The following is a 19,746-nucleotide window of genomic DNA, read 5'->3' as shown; positions in this document are numbered from 1 at the left end:
TTTAAAATGTTCAGTAATAAATATGGTACAAGGTGAATTTAGAAAACAATAAAACTTTTGCAATGACTGTAGGTCATTGTTCCATTTTTATATTTAAAGATGGCTTTAAATTATAATAAGTGAACTTGTACCGAGAATGCATATGCTCTTTGTTCAAACAAGTTGAGAAAAAAAACCCCAAATACATCATCATTCATTTTGTATGTCTGTAGAGATAGCATTGAAAAAGGCAGCTGCAGATGTTTTCACTGACAAAACTGACATAGTTGTCAATTTCTTTGTCACAGGGATGGAAATGTATAATTGTAAGACATTGTGACTGAATAACGTTGTGTTAAAATTTATGACCTTACTGCTCTTTTCTTTAATATTTTTTAACTAAGTAATCAGTGCTTATTAAGAATGAAGACATTTTTTGTTAAAAAATGGTATAGGATCTGCGACAGTTTCTCAGTGGTTGAGCCATTTGTAGATAATATGTTGGATTTGTGGACTTTGAAAACAACATTGAAGTGGGTACACAGCTGTGCATGAGTTTTAAGATTCATAAATTTTAGTGAATTTTAAGTAAGGGAGAGTTTAGATTTCTTTTAGTACATTGAGAAAAGATTTAAAAGAACCTCATTTTATCCAGTTTCTATAAACTCAGTAAGACATAGAAATAGAGGTTAACAATTTTAAACTGTTCTCACTCACAGAATCTTGATGTATAACATTTGTATAGATATGTCACATGATCTTTTCTTATTTATCATACCATTTATTGATTTTCCTGTGACTGTGTTTTTGTATTTATTTATATTAATTTCCTTATTTATGAAAACATAATAAGTAGTTAATCTTTTATATACACATATTGTAATATTATACAATTTATGAGAAGTACCTTCAGATGTTATTTGTACAAGTATTTGCTTACTATAATACTCTAAAATTTGTTCACATATTGAAGCAATTTGTATCTAAACTGTCTTTATATATCAATTCCTTTTCATACATATCTACTAACTTTTGTTTTTCTATAATTTGCCTTCCAGTCATAAATAGTGTGGCTTTGTGCTTAATAAGTAAACAAATCTATAACTCAATAATATAACTTGTATATTAAGATATGTACATAAAAATATATAACAGAAAACCTAATCTGAGACATGCTATTAAAAACTTTTAATTTTATACTGTTTGACTGTTCTCCCATTTGCAATATTGTGAAGATACTCAGTGTGCTTTTTTTAATTGTAATTGTAAATAATCCTAGTTTTATATCAGTTGTACTCATATTTTATATTACAATAACAGAAACCCACAAAAAATTTGCTGCCAAATTAGTATCTTTATTACAACAGTACTATTTTAAATATAGGATTTGTAGAGTAATACAAAATATTTCTAATTACAGACACTGAAATCTGTAAGTTCACTTGTCTTTGTCCTGACATTATGCAAGACTTTATTAACTATTAGCTGGAGTATATGTACCCTAGAGGGAGTTATGTAAATTCTTGATTAATGAAAGGTATCTTAGGACGTGAAAAATTGTTTCCTTTATATATAATTAAAAAAAAAACACTCATAAAAAAGCAGCAAAGCACAAAATGTGAAACCATAAATTTGAATGTATTTTTTCATGGACCCAACAAACCTACATGGGCAAAATAGTGGTAAGAAAACCCTGCAAAAACACTCAAAATCTGCAAAATCGAAAATTGTATTTCCCCATGGACCTAATGAACCTCCATACTAATTTTGGTGAAGATCCTTTTACACCCTACAAAGTATTTACATGGAAATACAACAGACAGTACTATTATATTTATATAGATGGTGCTATTGCATTAGATCTGCACCCTGTGACAGGAAATGGTAAAACTGTGACCACTATTGCAAATCTACATGCACACAGGATAAAAATTTCTTTATGTTGGGGCTGCACATTGCATAATAAAAATGTTTTTCCAGTATCATTCAAGCAAGAATTCCATTAAAACATGATGAACTATATTTGAAAATAAAGATGAATACTGAACTTGTGTACATTTTTTATATTTGTAAAAACGGCTCATTTGGGTTGAGAAAATTTTTTACGTAGAGGAGTGAACAAAGTTTTGACCTTCTTCGGTCATCATTAGGTTCACAAAGAAAGAGAGAGGTAACTGACCGAAAGCTGACCACATGTTTGAAAGGGGTTGTGTAACTGAGTGTCAGAATGTAGAGGGTGGGCTTAGATGTTTGAATATATAATTTTATATAATTATTTTATTATTATTATTTATTATATTATTTTTTTAATATAAATATAAAGTTGTTCATTTGTATTGGTTTATTTTGGGTTTAAGTTGTTGTATAAGTAAGGCTTCTTTAATTTTGCATTTGTTTATGTTTGTTTCTTTATTTAGTATTTGAGGGTTTTCTATGATTATGCTGTGTTTATTTGACTTGCAGTGTTTGAAAACGTGTGAAGGTAATATAGATATAAAGTTGTTCATTTGTATTGGTTTATTTTGGGTTTAAGTTGTTGTATAAGTAAGGCTTCTTTAATTTTGCATTTGTTTATGTTTGTTTCTTTATTTAGTATTTGAGTGTTTTCTATGATTATGCTGTGTTTATTTGACTTGCAGTGTTTGAAAACGTGTGAAGGTGACTTTTTATGTTCTTTAAATCTGGTTTCCATCGACATCACTGTGTACATTTTTTTGTTTTTATTCAGTTGGAGTTAAACCTTAATGCACTTAATACTAACAATAAATAATATTCTAATATAATTCTGATATAGTTTAAAATCTTTTAAAACTTTGATGCGACTTGTGGGGTAGTGTAGAACAGAGCCTCTCCTACACCAGAACTCTTGAGCTCTAGAGGTGTGATGTGCATGGCCCATTGATGTGTGGACATGCCTTGACATCCACCATTCAAGACCCAACTATGGGTTAAATAATTCGGTTGCCTTGCAGATTACGTTTTAAGGGTGTCCATATTGGTGTAAGGATACCTGCCAGGGGTCATCTACAACTGTGAGGGTGCTATTTAGTGCCATTGGTCGGTCACTGCCTGCATAACCCAGGCAGCTCCTGGGCAACAGACACTGACCCATCACTGTATACCTGCCTTATTGGGCATATGGGGCTTAGGGGCAGTGCCTCAACAAGTGGACAGTAATTTGTCACCTACAGATACAATAAACTCGACAATTAGCACCCATGCAAGTGCTGACCACCACTGCAGAGTGCATGCACCTGGACAGATGACCCAAATGATCAACAGGAGAAGAGTGGATAGGAGTAAGAGGAGGAAAAGAGGTTGTAGGAAGAAGAGACCTGTGAAAATAGCTGGAAAGAGATGACTCATTGGAAAATGTGAAAGATTGAGAACTAAACATCTTATGGTTGCATACTGCAACATCAGGGAAATAAGAGGAAGCAAACCTCTCTTGGAGAAGGTAATTGGGGCATTCAACCTGCTATTTCTGCAGGAGACCAAGCTTCAATACAATGCTGAATTTGATATGGAAGGATGGACTTTGTATGGACTTTTAGGCAATAGTGGACTAGCCATCGCTAGCTGGATTGATAGCACTATCACAGTGGAACATTTGTATGACCGAGCATACAACACCCACAACAGAAAGATCGAGTTAGTAACAGTGTCCGACCCCAGACTACCCAGCCCACTCACCATGGCCAACCTTTATATGGCCTGTGACAATGCACCCAGTGCTACAGAGTGGGAATTCTTTCAGGACCTGTGCTTCAATTATAGCCCATTTCTCATTGTGGGAGACTTCAATTCACACCACACCAGCTGGGATTCCATGGGCTGCAACAGGAATGGCCTAGGACTGTTTAAGGCCCTTACTAAGTTAAATCTTTGCATCCCAAACACTGGAGAACCTACAAGGCTTATGGGGAGATATGGGGCCCCTGACACAGTGATTGATCTGGCTCCATCATGTCACTCCTTTAAGGAAAAAGGCCTTGTATAGCTAGAGGGACAAAACTGGGGTTTGGGCTACTATCAAGGACAGGACCAGGAAAGAGAAACGTCTAATGACCATAATAACATATAAGAATGCTCCAAACTGGTGGAATTATAATGTGGATGCAGCCTGGAAAGAAAAGAACAGAAAGGAAAGAGAGTTTGAGCAGTGCAGGGGCACCACTAACTTGGAAGTCTTCACCAAGCTAAGGATTAAACATAACCATGCTACCTCAAGGTTCAAGAGAACTACAATTAGAACCATCAGAGCACAATGGAATAGGTTATGTGATAAGTCTAACCTCAACACCAGGGAGTTTTGGAAGTTTTGTAACAAGCTGAAAGCTTAGAGGTCTTCTGGAAGAACCACTTTGTACAGTGACTCTGGACAAGTACTACTCATTGATGAGGACCAAGAAAAAGCTTTTCTTGATAGATTCATTGATCAAAGTAGTCACAATGACCAGGATCACAAGACAGTGGTCAGGAATCAAATTGAAGAGATGGTTAAGATGAGTAAGCCCATGCAGTGCTTCAACATGGAAAGTGTGATGGATGCTATCAGGACCAGTAAGGAAAGAGCACCCAGACCAGATGGCATCACTGTCAAGAATGTTAAACACCTGCCAACAGAGGTGATCAAGAGCTTAGCAAAGGTGTATGAACAGAGCTGAAAGTCAGGAGTCATCCCAGAAGTCTGGACAGATGCTTTCATAAGTGCTGTGTCAAAGTCAGGAAAAGACCACAAAAGCCTTAAGGGATATCATATCATTGTGGTACAGAATGTTATTGGAAAGATCCCTAAGTGAGTTGTTGCTCACTACATCACCAAACAGGTTGAATGCCTGCTTCCTGATGGTCTTGGAGGATACAGGGCTCAATGTGAAATTTGGATCAGTGCTGCCAGCTTCACAACAGAAACGTTTTGAATGGAAGGAGAACACTCTAGCAGTTACCCTTGATTTTGAAAATGCTTACCATAGGGTGTGACTTCCTCTACTCACTGACAGGATGTTGTACTTGAGACTCACAACTTTGCTTATCAGAGGGATTATGTTGGCCCTCAGCCAGTGCCATGTCATCATGAAACATGGTGAATGGAGGTTAACCATAAACACTGGCCTCCCACAGGGCTCACCTCTGTCACCTGTTTTTTTTTAACATTTATAATAAATAAATTTGTACTGAGAATGTATATGCTCTTTGTTCAAGCATGTTGAGAAAAAAAACTCAAATAAGTCATCATTCCTTTTGTATGTCTGTAGAAATCAGCATTGAAACTCCAGTAACTGTTATCATGGATGAAACTTAATACTTATTCAATCTGCTAAAGAGGATTATCCTAAAAAGGCAGCTGCAGATGTTCTCACTAATATTTACACCCTTGACCTAGCAAGATTGGACACACTTGACATCAAAATCAAAACCTTTGCTGATGACATCTTGGTTCATACCAGTGGGACATCTACAGAAATGATCACAAGTAGGATTCAACCCTGGCTGTACCACATAAGAGACTGGTATAAAAATAATGACATGCTGATTAATCCAGAGAAGGCCAAAGCACTGTTCCTTACTCTCAATAATTATGCTGACACATCAGATATTCCCATTCCAACCTTCGGAGGCACAAGAATTACACACGAGGGCTCATTGTGCTATCTTGGCATTGTGTCTGACAGGCAACTGAACTTCTCCAAGCATGTGGATGAGTTCATTGTCAGGGCCACAAAAGGAATGAATGCACTTCTTGCTGCAGCAGACAAGCATGCTAAGAAATATCATTTGAAAATGTTGTACAGAAGCCTTGTGCTTTCAGTGGTTGATTATGCACTGCCCAGTACAACTCAGCAACAACCAACTTGGAAGGCTGGAAAGGCTGAAGAATGCATGTCTCAGGATCATCACAGGTTGTAATCAATTCCAGTTCCAATATTCCATCATCTCAATGGATTCCCAAGTATCAAGGACAGGCAAACATCATAAAGAGCTGTTTTGTTTGCCAAGGCTTGGCAAAATCCAAGACAAGGACTTCACATCCTTACAAGGAAGTACTCTTTCACTGCTGAACTATCCAACCAACAAAGACATTCTATATGCCACATAAGACTTGAAGTAGCACCTAGGTCTTATCTAAAGAGGAAGTCATTGCTTGAAGTCACTGCACTGGCTTGCAAGAAGATCTGCAATTCATATTCCCTTTCCAACAAACCTTCATGGCTTTGGTCTGCAGAAGAGGAATGGCCATGCCAACCTGCAGTAATTGTCAAGTTCAACAGAGATTACAGAGAGTGGCTTCAAGGGCAGCAGAAGCAGCATGCCAGGAGATGTTCTAGGAACTTGGCCAGAAGGGAAATCTCATCATTGCAACAGACAGTTCATTCACCCCAGAGATCATGAGAGCAGGTTGGAGGTTTGCTGCATTTCTGGATGGCACACCCATAAGTGAGAAGTCTGGAGCATGCGCCCAGTATACAAGTAACACTTTGATGGAACTTGAGGCTGTGAAGCAAACTCTTGGATGGCTTGTCTGAGAATCCCCTGATGTCACCACAGTTGTGTTTGCTGCTGACTCAATGGCAGTGTTGCAGAGAATCCTGAGTGACTGGCTACCTGATGGGTGGAGGAAGGCTGCGCCTTATCTCCATGATAAATCTCCCACCTTTGTGTATGTCCCAGACCACAGTGGTTTCAAGTACAATGAGAAGGCTGACCAACTTGCAGCAGCAGCAGAACCAACAGACCAGATATCACTCTTTCCTCGAGATATAAAACTCTTATGCCAGCAGTCAGCATGCCAGGGCATCAGAGAGTCTCTCATGCACTCATAAGAGGGAGATAGAATTCTCAGCCTCAGGTCCCCTTTTGGCATCTCTTGTGACAGCCACAACAAAGGACCAGATAGATACCACAGGAATCAGCTGAGAACAGGCAATATTAGCAAATGTACACTCAACCTCCATTGACTGGAAGGGTCAAGGCAGAGAGGATTTGTGACCCACTGGACAACCCAAGTAACTTGGAATCACCTAAGCCTGATGATGGCTTTTGCAATGTAACCAAACTATTGTTCAATAAAAAATGTTTAAATGTGAAGAATTCCTGAGTACTTTTTCACTTATATTTTAGTGTTTCAGCTTACTGATTGCTTCAGTTCATATTTTGAGCAGTTCTTTTTTTTTTTTTTATAGGATTTGATGCCTTCAAAGATGAACTTGGGTCTTCAAGGGATGCATCATTGCGACGAGACATTTCTCTTGATGTATCTTATGATGAACAGGACATAATGAAAGTATGTTTTAAGCATCTGTATAATAAGATTTCTTCTTCCCATGTATGATTGCCTTTTTCTTTGATTGTAGTTGCTTAACTGCTCTAGCCTGTACTAAAAACTATTTTAGTATTAAAAAAAATTAATGCAGAATTATAATAATTAAATTAGTTTGTCAGACATTTATTGTGTGAAGTAAGAAAACAGACAAATTATCATTAATTAGTGCCTGAAGCAAGAGATTATTTTTTAAGTTCAAAATATAGTATTTGTAATTTTTACAGTGTGACTGACCTATGACTGATCTTAAACCTGTACAAAACAGATGACTTTACTAGAAGCAAAAACTGATATAAATATTTTAGGACTAGTATCTATTTTTGCTTCATAATAATTGTGATTTCACTTTTTGTGAAAAGTAATGCAGTATCTAACAATAATTCACGATTAAATGATTGATTGCATTGAAACACTTGTATAGGAGTTTTTAATTTAATAATTTGCCGTACTGAAAGTTCCAAGCTCAATAAAATAATGGCATTGAAGCCTTAGCTGAAGTCAGTTGTAGTCTTAGCTGGTATAAATAAACTGTAGACTACTAAAGCTCAGATCATCATTATACATACACATGTATGTAGCAGTGGGTTTCAGTTTTTTTTAAAAAAGGTTTTACCTTAAAAGTTGTTCATTAGAAGCAAATCACATTAGGTAAAAGTTGCCAGCTGTTTCTTTCTGGTTGGCATGTTTGTACTGTGAATCCAAGGATTCATATTTTGTATAAGCCACAAAAACACTCCATGTGTTGGTACCCTCTACAAAAGCATTTAAAGTGTTTTTGGTTGGTGTTGTTATTGTTTGTTTTCCTTTAATGTATCATTACAAGGTTATGGAAAGTTATGTAAAGTTAGTTTTTTATGTAGCTTTTCTTGAAACAAACAAATTAAGAATGAAAAGTGTGTGGTAATGCACTGGTATAAGAAAAAAGGGAGTGTGTGATCATTTGATAATTAACCTGAATGTTTTTTATATGTATAATGAATCAATGGTACGATAAACAAAACCTTTTAAAGTGTTTTTTTTTAAACTAGTAGACTTTAATAAAGATTGTGCTAATTACTAAATGCAGGAAATTTTCATGGTATATATTTTTAATTCTGATATTTTAGCCTCATATTGTGCATGTGTGTAGACATAGATATCTGATTCTTACTGAATTTCTCTTGGTGGCTCAGAAGTAAGTTTGAAGGCTTTTAATACTAAAATCAGGTTTTGATACCTGTAGTCAACATAACATAGATAGCCCATTGTGTATCTTTGTGCTTAACAACAAAACACACTGAATTTCCTACCCTTTGATAACGCAAAACAACTATGATTAAACTTAAGGCTGGAAGGACATGAAAGGTTTTTCCACTTAGAAATATTTATATAGTGAGAGCTTTAAATGCTATAGACCAAAGCATACAACGTTTTCAAGAAATACTTAATGATAATGAATGTATTCCATTGCAGGATGAGACTTTTTAAAGTATAATTAACCTCAACATAGTGAAACATCATACTGTATTCTAAACTCTCTTGTGTTGATATTACAATCACCTGTCATATTTGATGCTTTCACATGTTATGAAAGAAAGTCCAAGTGACACACATTACTTAACTTTTATAGGAAGCAGAATCAGCTGAAGAAACCAGCAGCGAGGCTGGTTCACTCCATGAAAAGAAACCATTCACGCCAGAGGAAAGGAAACAAGAAGAAGGTAATTCTTATCACCAGAATATATTTCTGTAAAGTGTTGTGCTAAATATGTTGACAAATATTATAATTTTTGTGATTAATTATAAATAATTATATATCTGATAGTTTTACAATTGTAAATATTTTAAAAATTATTTTAATAATATTTTTTATTTTGTCATGACTTAGTGATTCTAAACCTTATTTTAAGCATTATCTTAACTGTTTTGCTAATGATTGTATTTCAGTGTTCGTTTATGAGTCAAAACTAGCAGTAAGTTTGCTATGTTATCATCTTCTTAATAAGACTGAGATTATTCAGTAATGGTAAAAACAATTGTTGAGTGATATAAAATGCGTAATACAAGTGTCTTTAAACTGATGTTATCTTTTTCATCCCTTAGTAATTTGCAGCTTGGATATCAAACACAAACTAGACAAAGTCTAACTGTTCAAATATAAAATAAAAATAGATCATTGCTAAACTATTGCAGGGAATATTGTTAAAGTATGTATATGTGTTTTTCTGAAACCTGTAACATTTTTATGCTTGCTTTTACTAGATCTACACAAACATTCATATAATCTATCACATATTCTGGGATTAAGTTGTTTTGTTTTATATTCCTGCATAAGTAAGTTGCTTTTCACATTTTATATTAATACCAATGGAAAGAAGAGTAGTTTAAGCTTGCCAGCTATCACCATACAAGAACCATCTATTTCACAGTTATTCTTGCTCATAGGGGAGGACACAGATTTCTTCACATTACATTTTGTCATTTTACTTTGCACTTCCCAAAACCTTAAAATTTGAGTTTCATAGGCTAGCTTTCAAATTTATAAATTGCTCTATGATAGTAAAAGTTATATTTTGATTTCTTTTATAACATGTGTATTTATTTGTTTCAAAATTAAGTAACATGTTCGATAATAAATACTCTTGCTTGACTAATTTTTGTTTTTAAACTTAAAAGTATTTTAAGAGATGTGTTCAGCATGCAAAAGTTTTAAACTTAATTTGTCAGGATGGTTTGAATATTCTACATCTTTTTTTTTATACAGTTTGTATTATCTTTAATAGTAAGTATTACAATGAATCAATTTTATGATAAAGACAAAGATTATTAATAATTAACTTAAGTAAGAAAATAACAATCATATATGTTGGAAAGTAAATATTCCAAAACATATTTACCTCAGTTGACACATGTAGCAATTAACCACTAGGGTTTCTTCTTTGCCATCTTAAGTACTGGTCTGATTTTTACTCGCTTGCTGCCGTCTTTAATACTCCACTCACTTGCACTTCATGATATTTATTTTGTGATACTTTTACTATGTCATTGTAACCTCTAACCTGGTATGGTAAATAAGCACCTCATTCAGATAATTTTATCACTTTTTCTCAGTAGAGCATCACTAATGGGTTTCTCAGTATTACAATTGTTTGGAGATACTTTGAATGTTATTGTGTTATCCAGTTGATTTTCATAATAACATTAATGTAAAAAATCTTTCTTCTTCTGACTAGTAAGCCAATTCCGGTTTGAATTCCTGGATTATTATTTTTAGCATGGAGGCAATTTGGATCTCTCCTCTCTCACCTCTGATATTTAGTTTTGCACAAGAATTAGGGAAGGGAGAGAGTCACTCTTGGTTGAGACCATCAGTGATCTTATTTGTAGTGAGATGTAGACATATATTCAAATCTGTGGTGATCCTCTGGAAGACTGTGAGGCTGCATTTGAGGGCTATCCTAGAAATTTTGTAGATACTTTATGTACCAATTTTTCTGAACCTTGTTGGATTTTCAGCCCACTTTTGAGACGGTTGTAAGTTTACAGACTCACAGTGCTTAAATATGGGGTTTGATTCCTTAGGGTGCACACAGCAAATGGCCAAAGTTGCTTTACTCTAACAAAACAACCTACTTTACCTCATAAAATTCTGTTCCAGTCAGTGGTAATCAACACAGTCTTTATATGGCTTATGTAAAATGAAAAAGAGGCCACTTTGGGCAAAGTTGCCTTTGATTCATTTTTCTTCTATTAATTCTTCAAAAAGTGATGTTTTGGGCTTATTCCCAGTTACTTTTGAGCCTGCAACTTACTTGATGGATGAAAGATCTTGGAGCAAGTTTTTAATTTTTTTTCTCTATACATAGTTATTGTGGTTCATGCTGAAAGATTTACTTCTTATTTATGTGAAGAAACAGTTAGGCCTTATCTTACATGTTGTTAGAACTTTGTGATTTAACCTACCACTACCAGCTGGAAGCATTTTTTAAACTGTCAGATAATCCATCTATTTTTCAAATTTTGGATTCTGAAGTAAAGCTATACGTATACATATTTATGTCCCCTGTTGAGACAGAGTAAGGAGTAAATCTACAGTCTAGCAATGTAAATTCAACATTTTGTTTCCTCTTGCTTCATTTTGTTAGAAGCTGGATCCATTTTTATCATGAGCATTGGTTGAATTTTGTGGCTTTTACAATCCTCCCAGTTGTTGTTTGAATGTACAATTTCAACAGCTTTTACAAGGGATCATAATTCTGGACCTATTTGTGAGTTCTGACCCCTGACATTAGCTCCTTGTTTTGTTGGTACTCAGAATAGATTCTGTCTATATTCAAGGTTTCCACTACTTAGTTGAACTGTCAGCAGTGTTATTGATTTTTGAACATTTTTAGGGGATGTGAGGGTTTGGTTTCAAGTATTTCTGGATTTGTGGTAACCTTAACCATGGGTTCAAGAGCTCTGCAGGTCCTTGAATCATAATTTGTCGTTCAATTCATATCTTTCATACTTTTATCCATCTGATCTGTAAGGTTTCCACAGTTCATTGAGAGTTTAAACTTGGTTCTAGGGTTATCTGACTTTGTTGGTCTGGTAGTAGTGAGAGAGTCAGTATAGTTCTTCAGAGTTTTTATTCCTGTCAGGTGTTGGGCTTATGTAGACAGGAGATTGATGTTCAGTCATCTATCTTTCTTGTCTATATCGATGCCAAGACTCTCTAAGGTTCAAAGTTTTCTCATTCCCTAGTCTGTGTTGATTCTTTTACTGGAATTTTAAGTGTCCATGTTTGTTGTAGTCAGCTCCTGAATGCATGTTGCCTTAATGGTGGAATCTCACTACTCTATGTGTTTGTGGTGCACAATAGTTAGGTACTGCACTTTGTGGTTTTTCCCATTTGGTCTTGCATAGGCTTCACATTGGTTCTGTTGTGTTACAGGAGTCATGTTTTTTCACCTGCCATTTCATTGTATTGTGCACATCCATTCTGTGGATGGCTGGATACAGCTGGCACCATGTTGTCCATTGTTAGACCATAACATCCTAATTCTACTTTCAGGTACAACTCGGGCAGATTCTTTTTTCAGGATTGCAACATCTATTTTTGCTCCAATTTAATATGTCATCAGTCATCATCTTTCAGTAAGGCATACAAGATCCCATCATTCAAAGCCTAGTTGTTGCCTTTAGGACTTTTTCAGGTTGAGGAGAAGGTTTATTTATTGCAGTGTTGCTTATTTCTCTTTGGGATTCTAGTAGATCAGAGTGTATCACTCTGTAGCTGCAGGTTGAGATCTCCTCATAATTGTGAGTGTTTATGTATATGTATATATTGCAGTTCAATTGCCCTCATCACCAAGGTGGGATATAAGAACCATGACCTTATAATTCCAACCCTGAGCAGTGGAACCTCAGCTATCTGGTTGGGGGCTGGCCAGTACTAATAATAAATCACATAAATTTCCACCCATGGTACACAAATTAAGTTCCATATGAAGAACATATCTGTTATAAATGTAGTGTGGTTTCCTTAAAAGAATGCCAACCTTCTGTTCACGCAGCCATGATCTGTGCAGATGCCTTTTGTATGGATAATACTCCCATTGGCCTTTCCACCTTTTCAATGTGGATTCTAGTTATAAGGGGGCATGAAAGTATGTGCGTTTGGGATGTTAACATTTTTTTAAATTAAAAATGTATTTCCAATAACACCTATTCACTTTCTCACTCTCCCACCCTTTCTCCCCACTAAAGAGTCTATCTTAGAGACTACAGGTTAAGTCAGTGTCAAAAAGTGATAATGTTATCTGAGTGATGTGCTTATGTACAGTACCAGGTTAGAAGTTGCATTAATGTAAGTGTAGAGTATCATGAGACAAATATCACCAAGGAATTGAGTGAGGTATAAAAGAATGGAGCAAGCAAGACAAAATAAGACTAAATCTTAAATTGTCAAAGATGAACCATGGCAGCTAAGCAATAGCTCTAAGAGTCAGCAAAGAGAAATGTTATTGGAAATAAATGTGTAATTTAGGGAACAGTTAACATAGAAAAAAACAACAACAATTTTTTTTATGTTAGGGTCTCATTTATAGGACAAAAATAAAAAAATTCAAAAGATTAGTCCATCCTCTAAATCATATATACAAATTATTTATCTTTACTGTGATATTACTTGTAATTGTCTGGTGTTATCATTTATTAAGTTGTATAGATAAAAATCGTGTATACATACATATCTCAACCATAATATTTACAGAAATAGTGTTTATCTTTTGTTTTTCAAATCTCTGCTATGTCCACTAATAAAGTTGGTATTACATATCTGGAGACAGTTATATGTATAAGAATTTTTTATTTTCTTGAGAAAGTTAACTTAAATATTTGTATTTGGAGATTATAAAATAAAGACATACTGTAAATACTATAATAGTTTTAGGGAAAATTATAAATTAATTAAATTTAGTATTTTTACCTGTTTTGATATATTTAGAATGTAGAAAAGAATATTTAAGTAAAGGTTAAATGTAGTTACATGTATAAATTATTTTATTAAAAAATATTGTTTGATCTCTGATGAGAAGTAAATATTTCTGAGTGGTACCTAATTAAATATATTTTTAACAACTGAATATGTTTGTTTAACTTGTACTTGCTGACAGAAGAAAAGAGATGATAATAACAGGTTATCACCCATAAAACCATATTTACAACACTGTTTTTACTCCTTGAAATAGTTGTGTTAATTTTGATTTTCAGTATTGTTTTTGCTGATCTTTATCACAATAATTAATGTACTATTATATACATTATTCAATTTTCTATGAGATAATTTTAACCACGTGTATGCTTAACAATGCAGAAGCCTGTGCAGTTTTACTAACAGGATGCTTGTTAAAACATTAAATGTTTTACATAGGTAACATTTTATTTAAACAAAATTCAAATATATTGTTTTATAAAGACTGTTGTAAAGTTCTGCTTAACCATTTATGCTTTGCAGAAGTGTTGTAGTGAGTTACACGTGTAAAACATTCAGTTATAACTAACTTGTGTAATTTGCCTGAGTTTCAAAAACCAGTTTAATATAATTTTAACTTCTGTTATCATTCTAAAAGTTTGACTTGTAAGAGTTCATTTGAAAAATTATTTCTTATAAAAATTAATGTTTGAAGTTCTTTACCATTTCTGTTGGAGAAATCAGCTTGTCAAGTTCAAGTTTCTGAGCTTATATGAGCAGAAGAGAATATCAAAAACTATAAGTAGGAATTCTCTAATTTGTAACAATAATGTCTATAATAATAGTTACTTAATAAAAAAAGTATCTGAAGCTTGATCTATAGCCCTGCTGTAAGAATTCATTGAAGTTTAATTGTTTACTTAATGACCTTATATCTAGCTTATTTAGCATACTTGGCAATTTGCAAATGTTTCTGGGCAAGTACTATGTGGTAAAGTGGAGATTTACAAACATTGTGTATCCTTATATTTCATTTTTCTGATTACTTTGTTGGTTGGGTCACTAAGTCTTATTTTAAAACTTCAGATTTAAATATTTTTTGTTTATTTTTTAAAATTATAATCTGTCAGTGTTTAGATATTTTAGGGTTTTACTACAATATTTACTTTTATAGCAATTTGTCAGCTTAACTGTGCCAGACCAATGTTTGGATGGTAATATTTATATAAAGTTCAATTTTATTTTTAATTTGCTGGTCTTAATCATCTGAAAAATCCAAGTCAAGTTTCAGTAATTTTCTGCCATGTTTATATTTTATTGTGATAGTGAGATCAAGCGTGTCTGAAAGTTTTTTTTAAGTATAATTGACAAAAAATACAAGATTTTATAAACTTGTTACCATCACCACCTGGCATTCCCAGCAGAATGAACAGAGAAGCTTCATTAATGTATATTTAATGAAATAATTAATAAACAATTGCAAACTTATTAACTGTCTTGATACATATGATAATCTGAAGATTTGGGCTGCACAAAGTTAAGGTGGTCCTTTGTGTCCATCAAACAACAAAAGCTATGGTGATTTGAAAGATAACCATAATTATATCATAGAAAATGTGCTATTAGCAGAAATGTCAATCTTATGTCAAACAATTTTCTTAACCTTAATACGTGTTGGGGGGTATTATTATAGTCTATGGATCGTTTTTCATTTAACTTGTGCATGGTTGTTCTCTTTTATTTGTTTTTTTGCTGAAATTATGAATAATTTATAAGTATTTTCAGAAGTATAATATGTAATTTTTTTTTATTGTTCCCAAATTTAATGTGTATGATTTTTCCGCTTTCATAAATATCATCTTATTATTTGTATCTTGCATGCCTTGACTAAAATTTTGCATGTTATAAGCATTTATGTTGCATGTAGTATTTGCTTGCTGCATATCAATTTGTTTTTTTAGCCAGTATTTCAGCAGTTTCTTGCTCATGCTTTTAAATATTGCAATGTTTTGTGCTTTCTTGGTGATAGCATTGATCCTACCTTAACAGCTGAGATGTCTAATACATAATTCATCATCTGAGATGAAAGAAGATTAAACTTAGTTCACTGGAATTCTTGTCAAACAATCAATGGAACTTTAAATTCCCAGTTGCCCAACTACTACAGCAAGAGTCTTGGAAAGAAGTTAAGGATCATCAGAAAGATGGGTTGAAGACTGAGCAAAGGATGACTTCAACTTCTCAGGAAGAAATTTTACAAGTAAAGGAGAGTGAAGACATGTTGCAGGTCAAATATATTGTGGAGCAAGAGTCAACTTTAAAGGAATTTGAAGGTAAAGAAGAAAAATGGGAAGAATTGGAAAAACCAGAGGAAGTTACTGAAAAGGAAGATATGTCAGCATGTGAAGAAGTAGAAAACCCATTAGAACATTTAGAATTTGAACACATAACTGGATCACAAACACCTAAAGAAGTAGAAAGACCATTAAAACATTTAAAATTTGAGCCTATAACTGGATCACAACCACTTGAAGAAGAGGAAAAGTTTGAATCATTAGAAAAGTCTTTGGAAGAAATACAAGAAGATCAAACTCTTGTTTCAGTAGAATCTGTTTCTGAAACAGAAGCAGAAGATCAGGAATGGGAAAAAATAGAAAAATTTGAGGAAGAAAAGTTATCTCCATTTGAAGAATTAGAAAAACTAGAAAATCAGTCAAAAGAATTTAAGTTGGTGCTTGAACAGGAAATTGTTGCAGAAAAGATGGATCTGAACAATGGGAAAAGCTAGAAAAGTCAAAAGATGCAATTATGAAAAAAAGCAGAAGTGAATCTTTTTACTGAGTCGGAGTCTCTTTAGAGAAAAAGAGCCTTCATTGGAACTTGAGTCTGGTATAGAAGAAACGTTTAAAGAGCCAAAAGCCATGCCATTAAATCTGTCTGAACCATTTGTAGAAAAACGAAACAAAGAATATAATATTCCTCTAGAATTGGAAAAACATATTAAACAAGATGTTATGTTTGTAGCTGAACCTGAATATGTTGTTGTAAAAACAGAGATGAAAACAAATATACATGATGAGGAGCCAGAAAAGACACAAGAAACAGAAGATAAGTTTATAATTGAGCCTGAACTTTAAAGAAAACAGAAATGGAAGATCAGAAGCCAGAAATGGAAGAACTACTAAAACCAGTTGTTGCATTTGAATTTGAGCATACTGAAGAAATGCCAGGAATAGAAGTTCAAGAAGTTAAACCTGTATTTGACAAAGAAGAAATAAGAAAACAAGAAATGCCAATGGTATCAGATTTCAAACAAACAGTTCAAACAATTGAAACTGAGCCCATATTAAAAGCAACAATGAAAGAGGAACTTCAACAACTAGAAAAAAATCATGAAACTGACTTTATTTTAAAAACAACATTAAAGGAAGAGCTTGAACAACAAAACAAAACTATAGAATTGGATGTTAAGCCTGTGGGTGAACTTAAAATCATTGTTAAAAAGTCAGAAGTAAAAGACAAAAAAACTGACGAATTAGAGAAATCTGTAGAAACAGAAGTTGAATCTGTGGTTGAACTTGAGCCATTTGTAGATTTAATAGATGAAGAAGAACCTAAAGGATCTAAACTAAAGAAAGAACAACAGCTTAATGAAATAGCTGAACAACTAAAACAAAATATCAAGCATGTGCTTGGTAGTGAATCAGTTGTAAATTTAATTAAAAAAAATGAAAAAGAACCTAAAGAATCAAAGTTAGAGTTCAAACCTTTAGTTGTTACTGATTCTGATATAAAATTTTCAGCAGAGGTAGTAAAAGAACTTGAACTTGACAAAACAGGAGAGCCAGAAGTTGAACCTGTAGTGAAAATTGAGTCAGTTGTAGAAGTAGTAGAGGAAGAAGAGCAAGAACTAAAAAAATCAAAACAGGAAGTCAGATTTGTAGCTGTTAATGAGGAAGATAAAAAGAGTAAAGAAATAGAAAAATCAGTGCAACCAGAAGTTTTTCCCATTGTTGGAACAGAGCTTGTTGTCATTAAGCAGAAAGAAGGACAAACACTTGAACAAGCATTAAAACCCAAAATTATTCCTCTGTTTGGTATTGATCTTGTCACAAAACCACCAGAAGAAGATGAGAAAATGCCTAAGAAACTGACAGAAATAGGAGAACCAGAGATTAATCCTGTGACTGAACTTGAGTTTACCATTGACCATCATGGACAACAAGAAAAACTTGAAAAATATGTGGAATCAAGAGGCATACATGAGACACAACATGAACCTGTTGTAGATTTAATAGATGAGGTCCTTAAAGAGTCAAAACCAGAAACCAAACTTACAGTTGTAACTCATCTTAGCATAAAACCACTAGACAGTGAGCTTGAAAAACTGGTGACAACTGGTGAAGTAGAAGTGAAACCAATTGTTGGACAAGAGCCTGTTGTTGAACAAGAACCACAAGAACAAGTAGTTAATCCTCTAGTTTTTACTAGCGTTGTCACAAAATCTCCAGAAGAGAAAGATGAAAGTCATGAAGAATTAGAAAAATTAGAAAAACCAGAATTTAGGACTGTTGATGAAACTGAGGTTATTGTTGACCAACAAGAAGAACAAAAATGTGAAGAATTTGTTGAATCAGTAGTCATATCTATGGTTGAAGCTGAGCCTGTTGTCAATCAAGAAAAAAAAGAGCAAAAACTTGAAGAAGTTGAATCTGTAATTGTTCTTGATTATATCAGAGAACCACCAGGAAAGGACAGGAAAGAGCTTGAAGAACTAGAAGAAATGGGAGAGTCAAAAACCAAACTTATTACTGAACCAGAATTTATTGTTAGTGAAGGAGAACTAAAGTGTTTACAGTCAGAAGGACAAGAGATCAAACTTGTAGCTTTTACTGATTTTGTCACAAAAGTATCAGAAGAGGAAGGAAAAAAGCATGAAGAATTTAAACAAATTATAGAACCAGAAGTCAAGTCCATAGTTAAACCTGAGCTTGTTGATTATCAACAAGAACAACAAAAACTTGAAAAGGCCATAGAATCAATAGAACAAAAATCAAATTTGTTAATGAAACTGAGCCAATTCCAAATTTAACAGAAGACAAAAAGGAGGAACCTAAAGAATCAAAACCAGATATTATACATCTATCTGTAATTGATTCTGACATGAAATCACTAGAAGATGAAGAGAAAGAGATTAAAGAAGCAAATACAACAAAAGAATTAGAAGTCGCAGCCATAGCTGACACTGAGCCAGCTGTTGAACATGACAGAGTTGAAAAATATTTGAAACATACAGTTAAACCTGTAGATGTTTCTGATCTTGTCATAAAATCACTAGAAGAAGGAAAGAGATATGAAGAACAAGAAAAAACTGTAGATTTAAAAGTCAAATCTGTGTTTGAACCTAAGCTTGTTATTAATCAACAGGAAGGACAACAAAAATTTAAAGAATCTTTAGAATTCACAGGGCAAGAAGACCATCCTGTAGTTGAACCTAAATCTGTTTTTAATATAACAGGAATAGAAGAAAAACCTAAAGAACCAAAATTCAAAGATTTATCAGTTATTGGGACTGATTTTGTCATAAAATCACCAAAAGTGGATGAAAAAATACTTGACGAACTGGAAAATGTAATAGAACCAAAATTCAAGCCCATGGTTGAACCTGAGCTTGTTGTAGAAAAATCAAATTTGGGTAAACAGAAATTAGAAGAGTTAGAAAAGCTATTAGAACTAAAAATCAATCCTCTGATTGTATGTGAGCCTGTTCAAAAAGAATTGGAGGTTGAAGAGAAAAATGTTGAAGCCTTAGAAAAACTGAAAGTTACATCTATAGAATCCATGAAAATTATATCTGAAAATAAATCCACTGAAAAAAGAACCACACCAGACAGAACTGTTTTCTCTGACAGTTTAATTACATGCCATCCTGAAGAGAGAGTTTCTTCTCAGTTGAAACCTGTATGTGAAGTAAAATCCAGTCCTTCAACAGTACCAGCAGCAGAAG

The 19,746-nt window shown here is 33.8% G+C and overlaps 1 protein-coding gene across 19 annotated transcripts in view; it reads left to right on the top strand.

Annotated features, from left to right (window-relative positions):
- LOC143252947 (uncharacterized) overlaps window positions 1-19,746 on the top strand; it is a 229,411-nt gene that overhangs the window by 135,709 nt on the left and 73,956 nt on the right. For all 19 annotated transcript variants that reach the window (XM_076505869.1, XM_076505868.1, XM_076505867.1 and 16 more), the window contains 2 exons: window positions 7,164-7,264; window positions 8,913-9,003. In XM_076505869.1, the coding sequence (XP_076361984.1) occupies window positions 7,164-7,264; window positions 8,913-9,003 (192 nt within the window). The remainder of the gene's footprint in view (window positions 1-7,163; window positions 7,265-8,912; window positions 9,004-19,746) is intronic.

The sequence above is a fragment of the Tachypleus tridentatus genome, chromosome 6 (genome assembly GCF_004210375.1).
Source record: "Tachypleus tridentatus isolate NWPU-2018 chromosome 6, ASM421037v1, whole genome shotgun sequence".
In the NCBI taxonomy this organism is placed as follows: Eukaryota; Metazoa; Arthropoda; class Merostomata; order Xiphosura; family Limulidae; genus Tachypleus; species Tachypleus tridentatus.
Note: the sequence above shows the minus strand (reverse complement) of the source record. Positions and strands in the feature narration are given on the sequence as shown.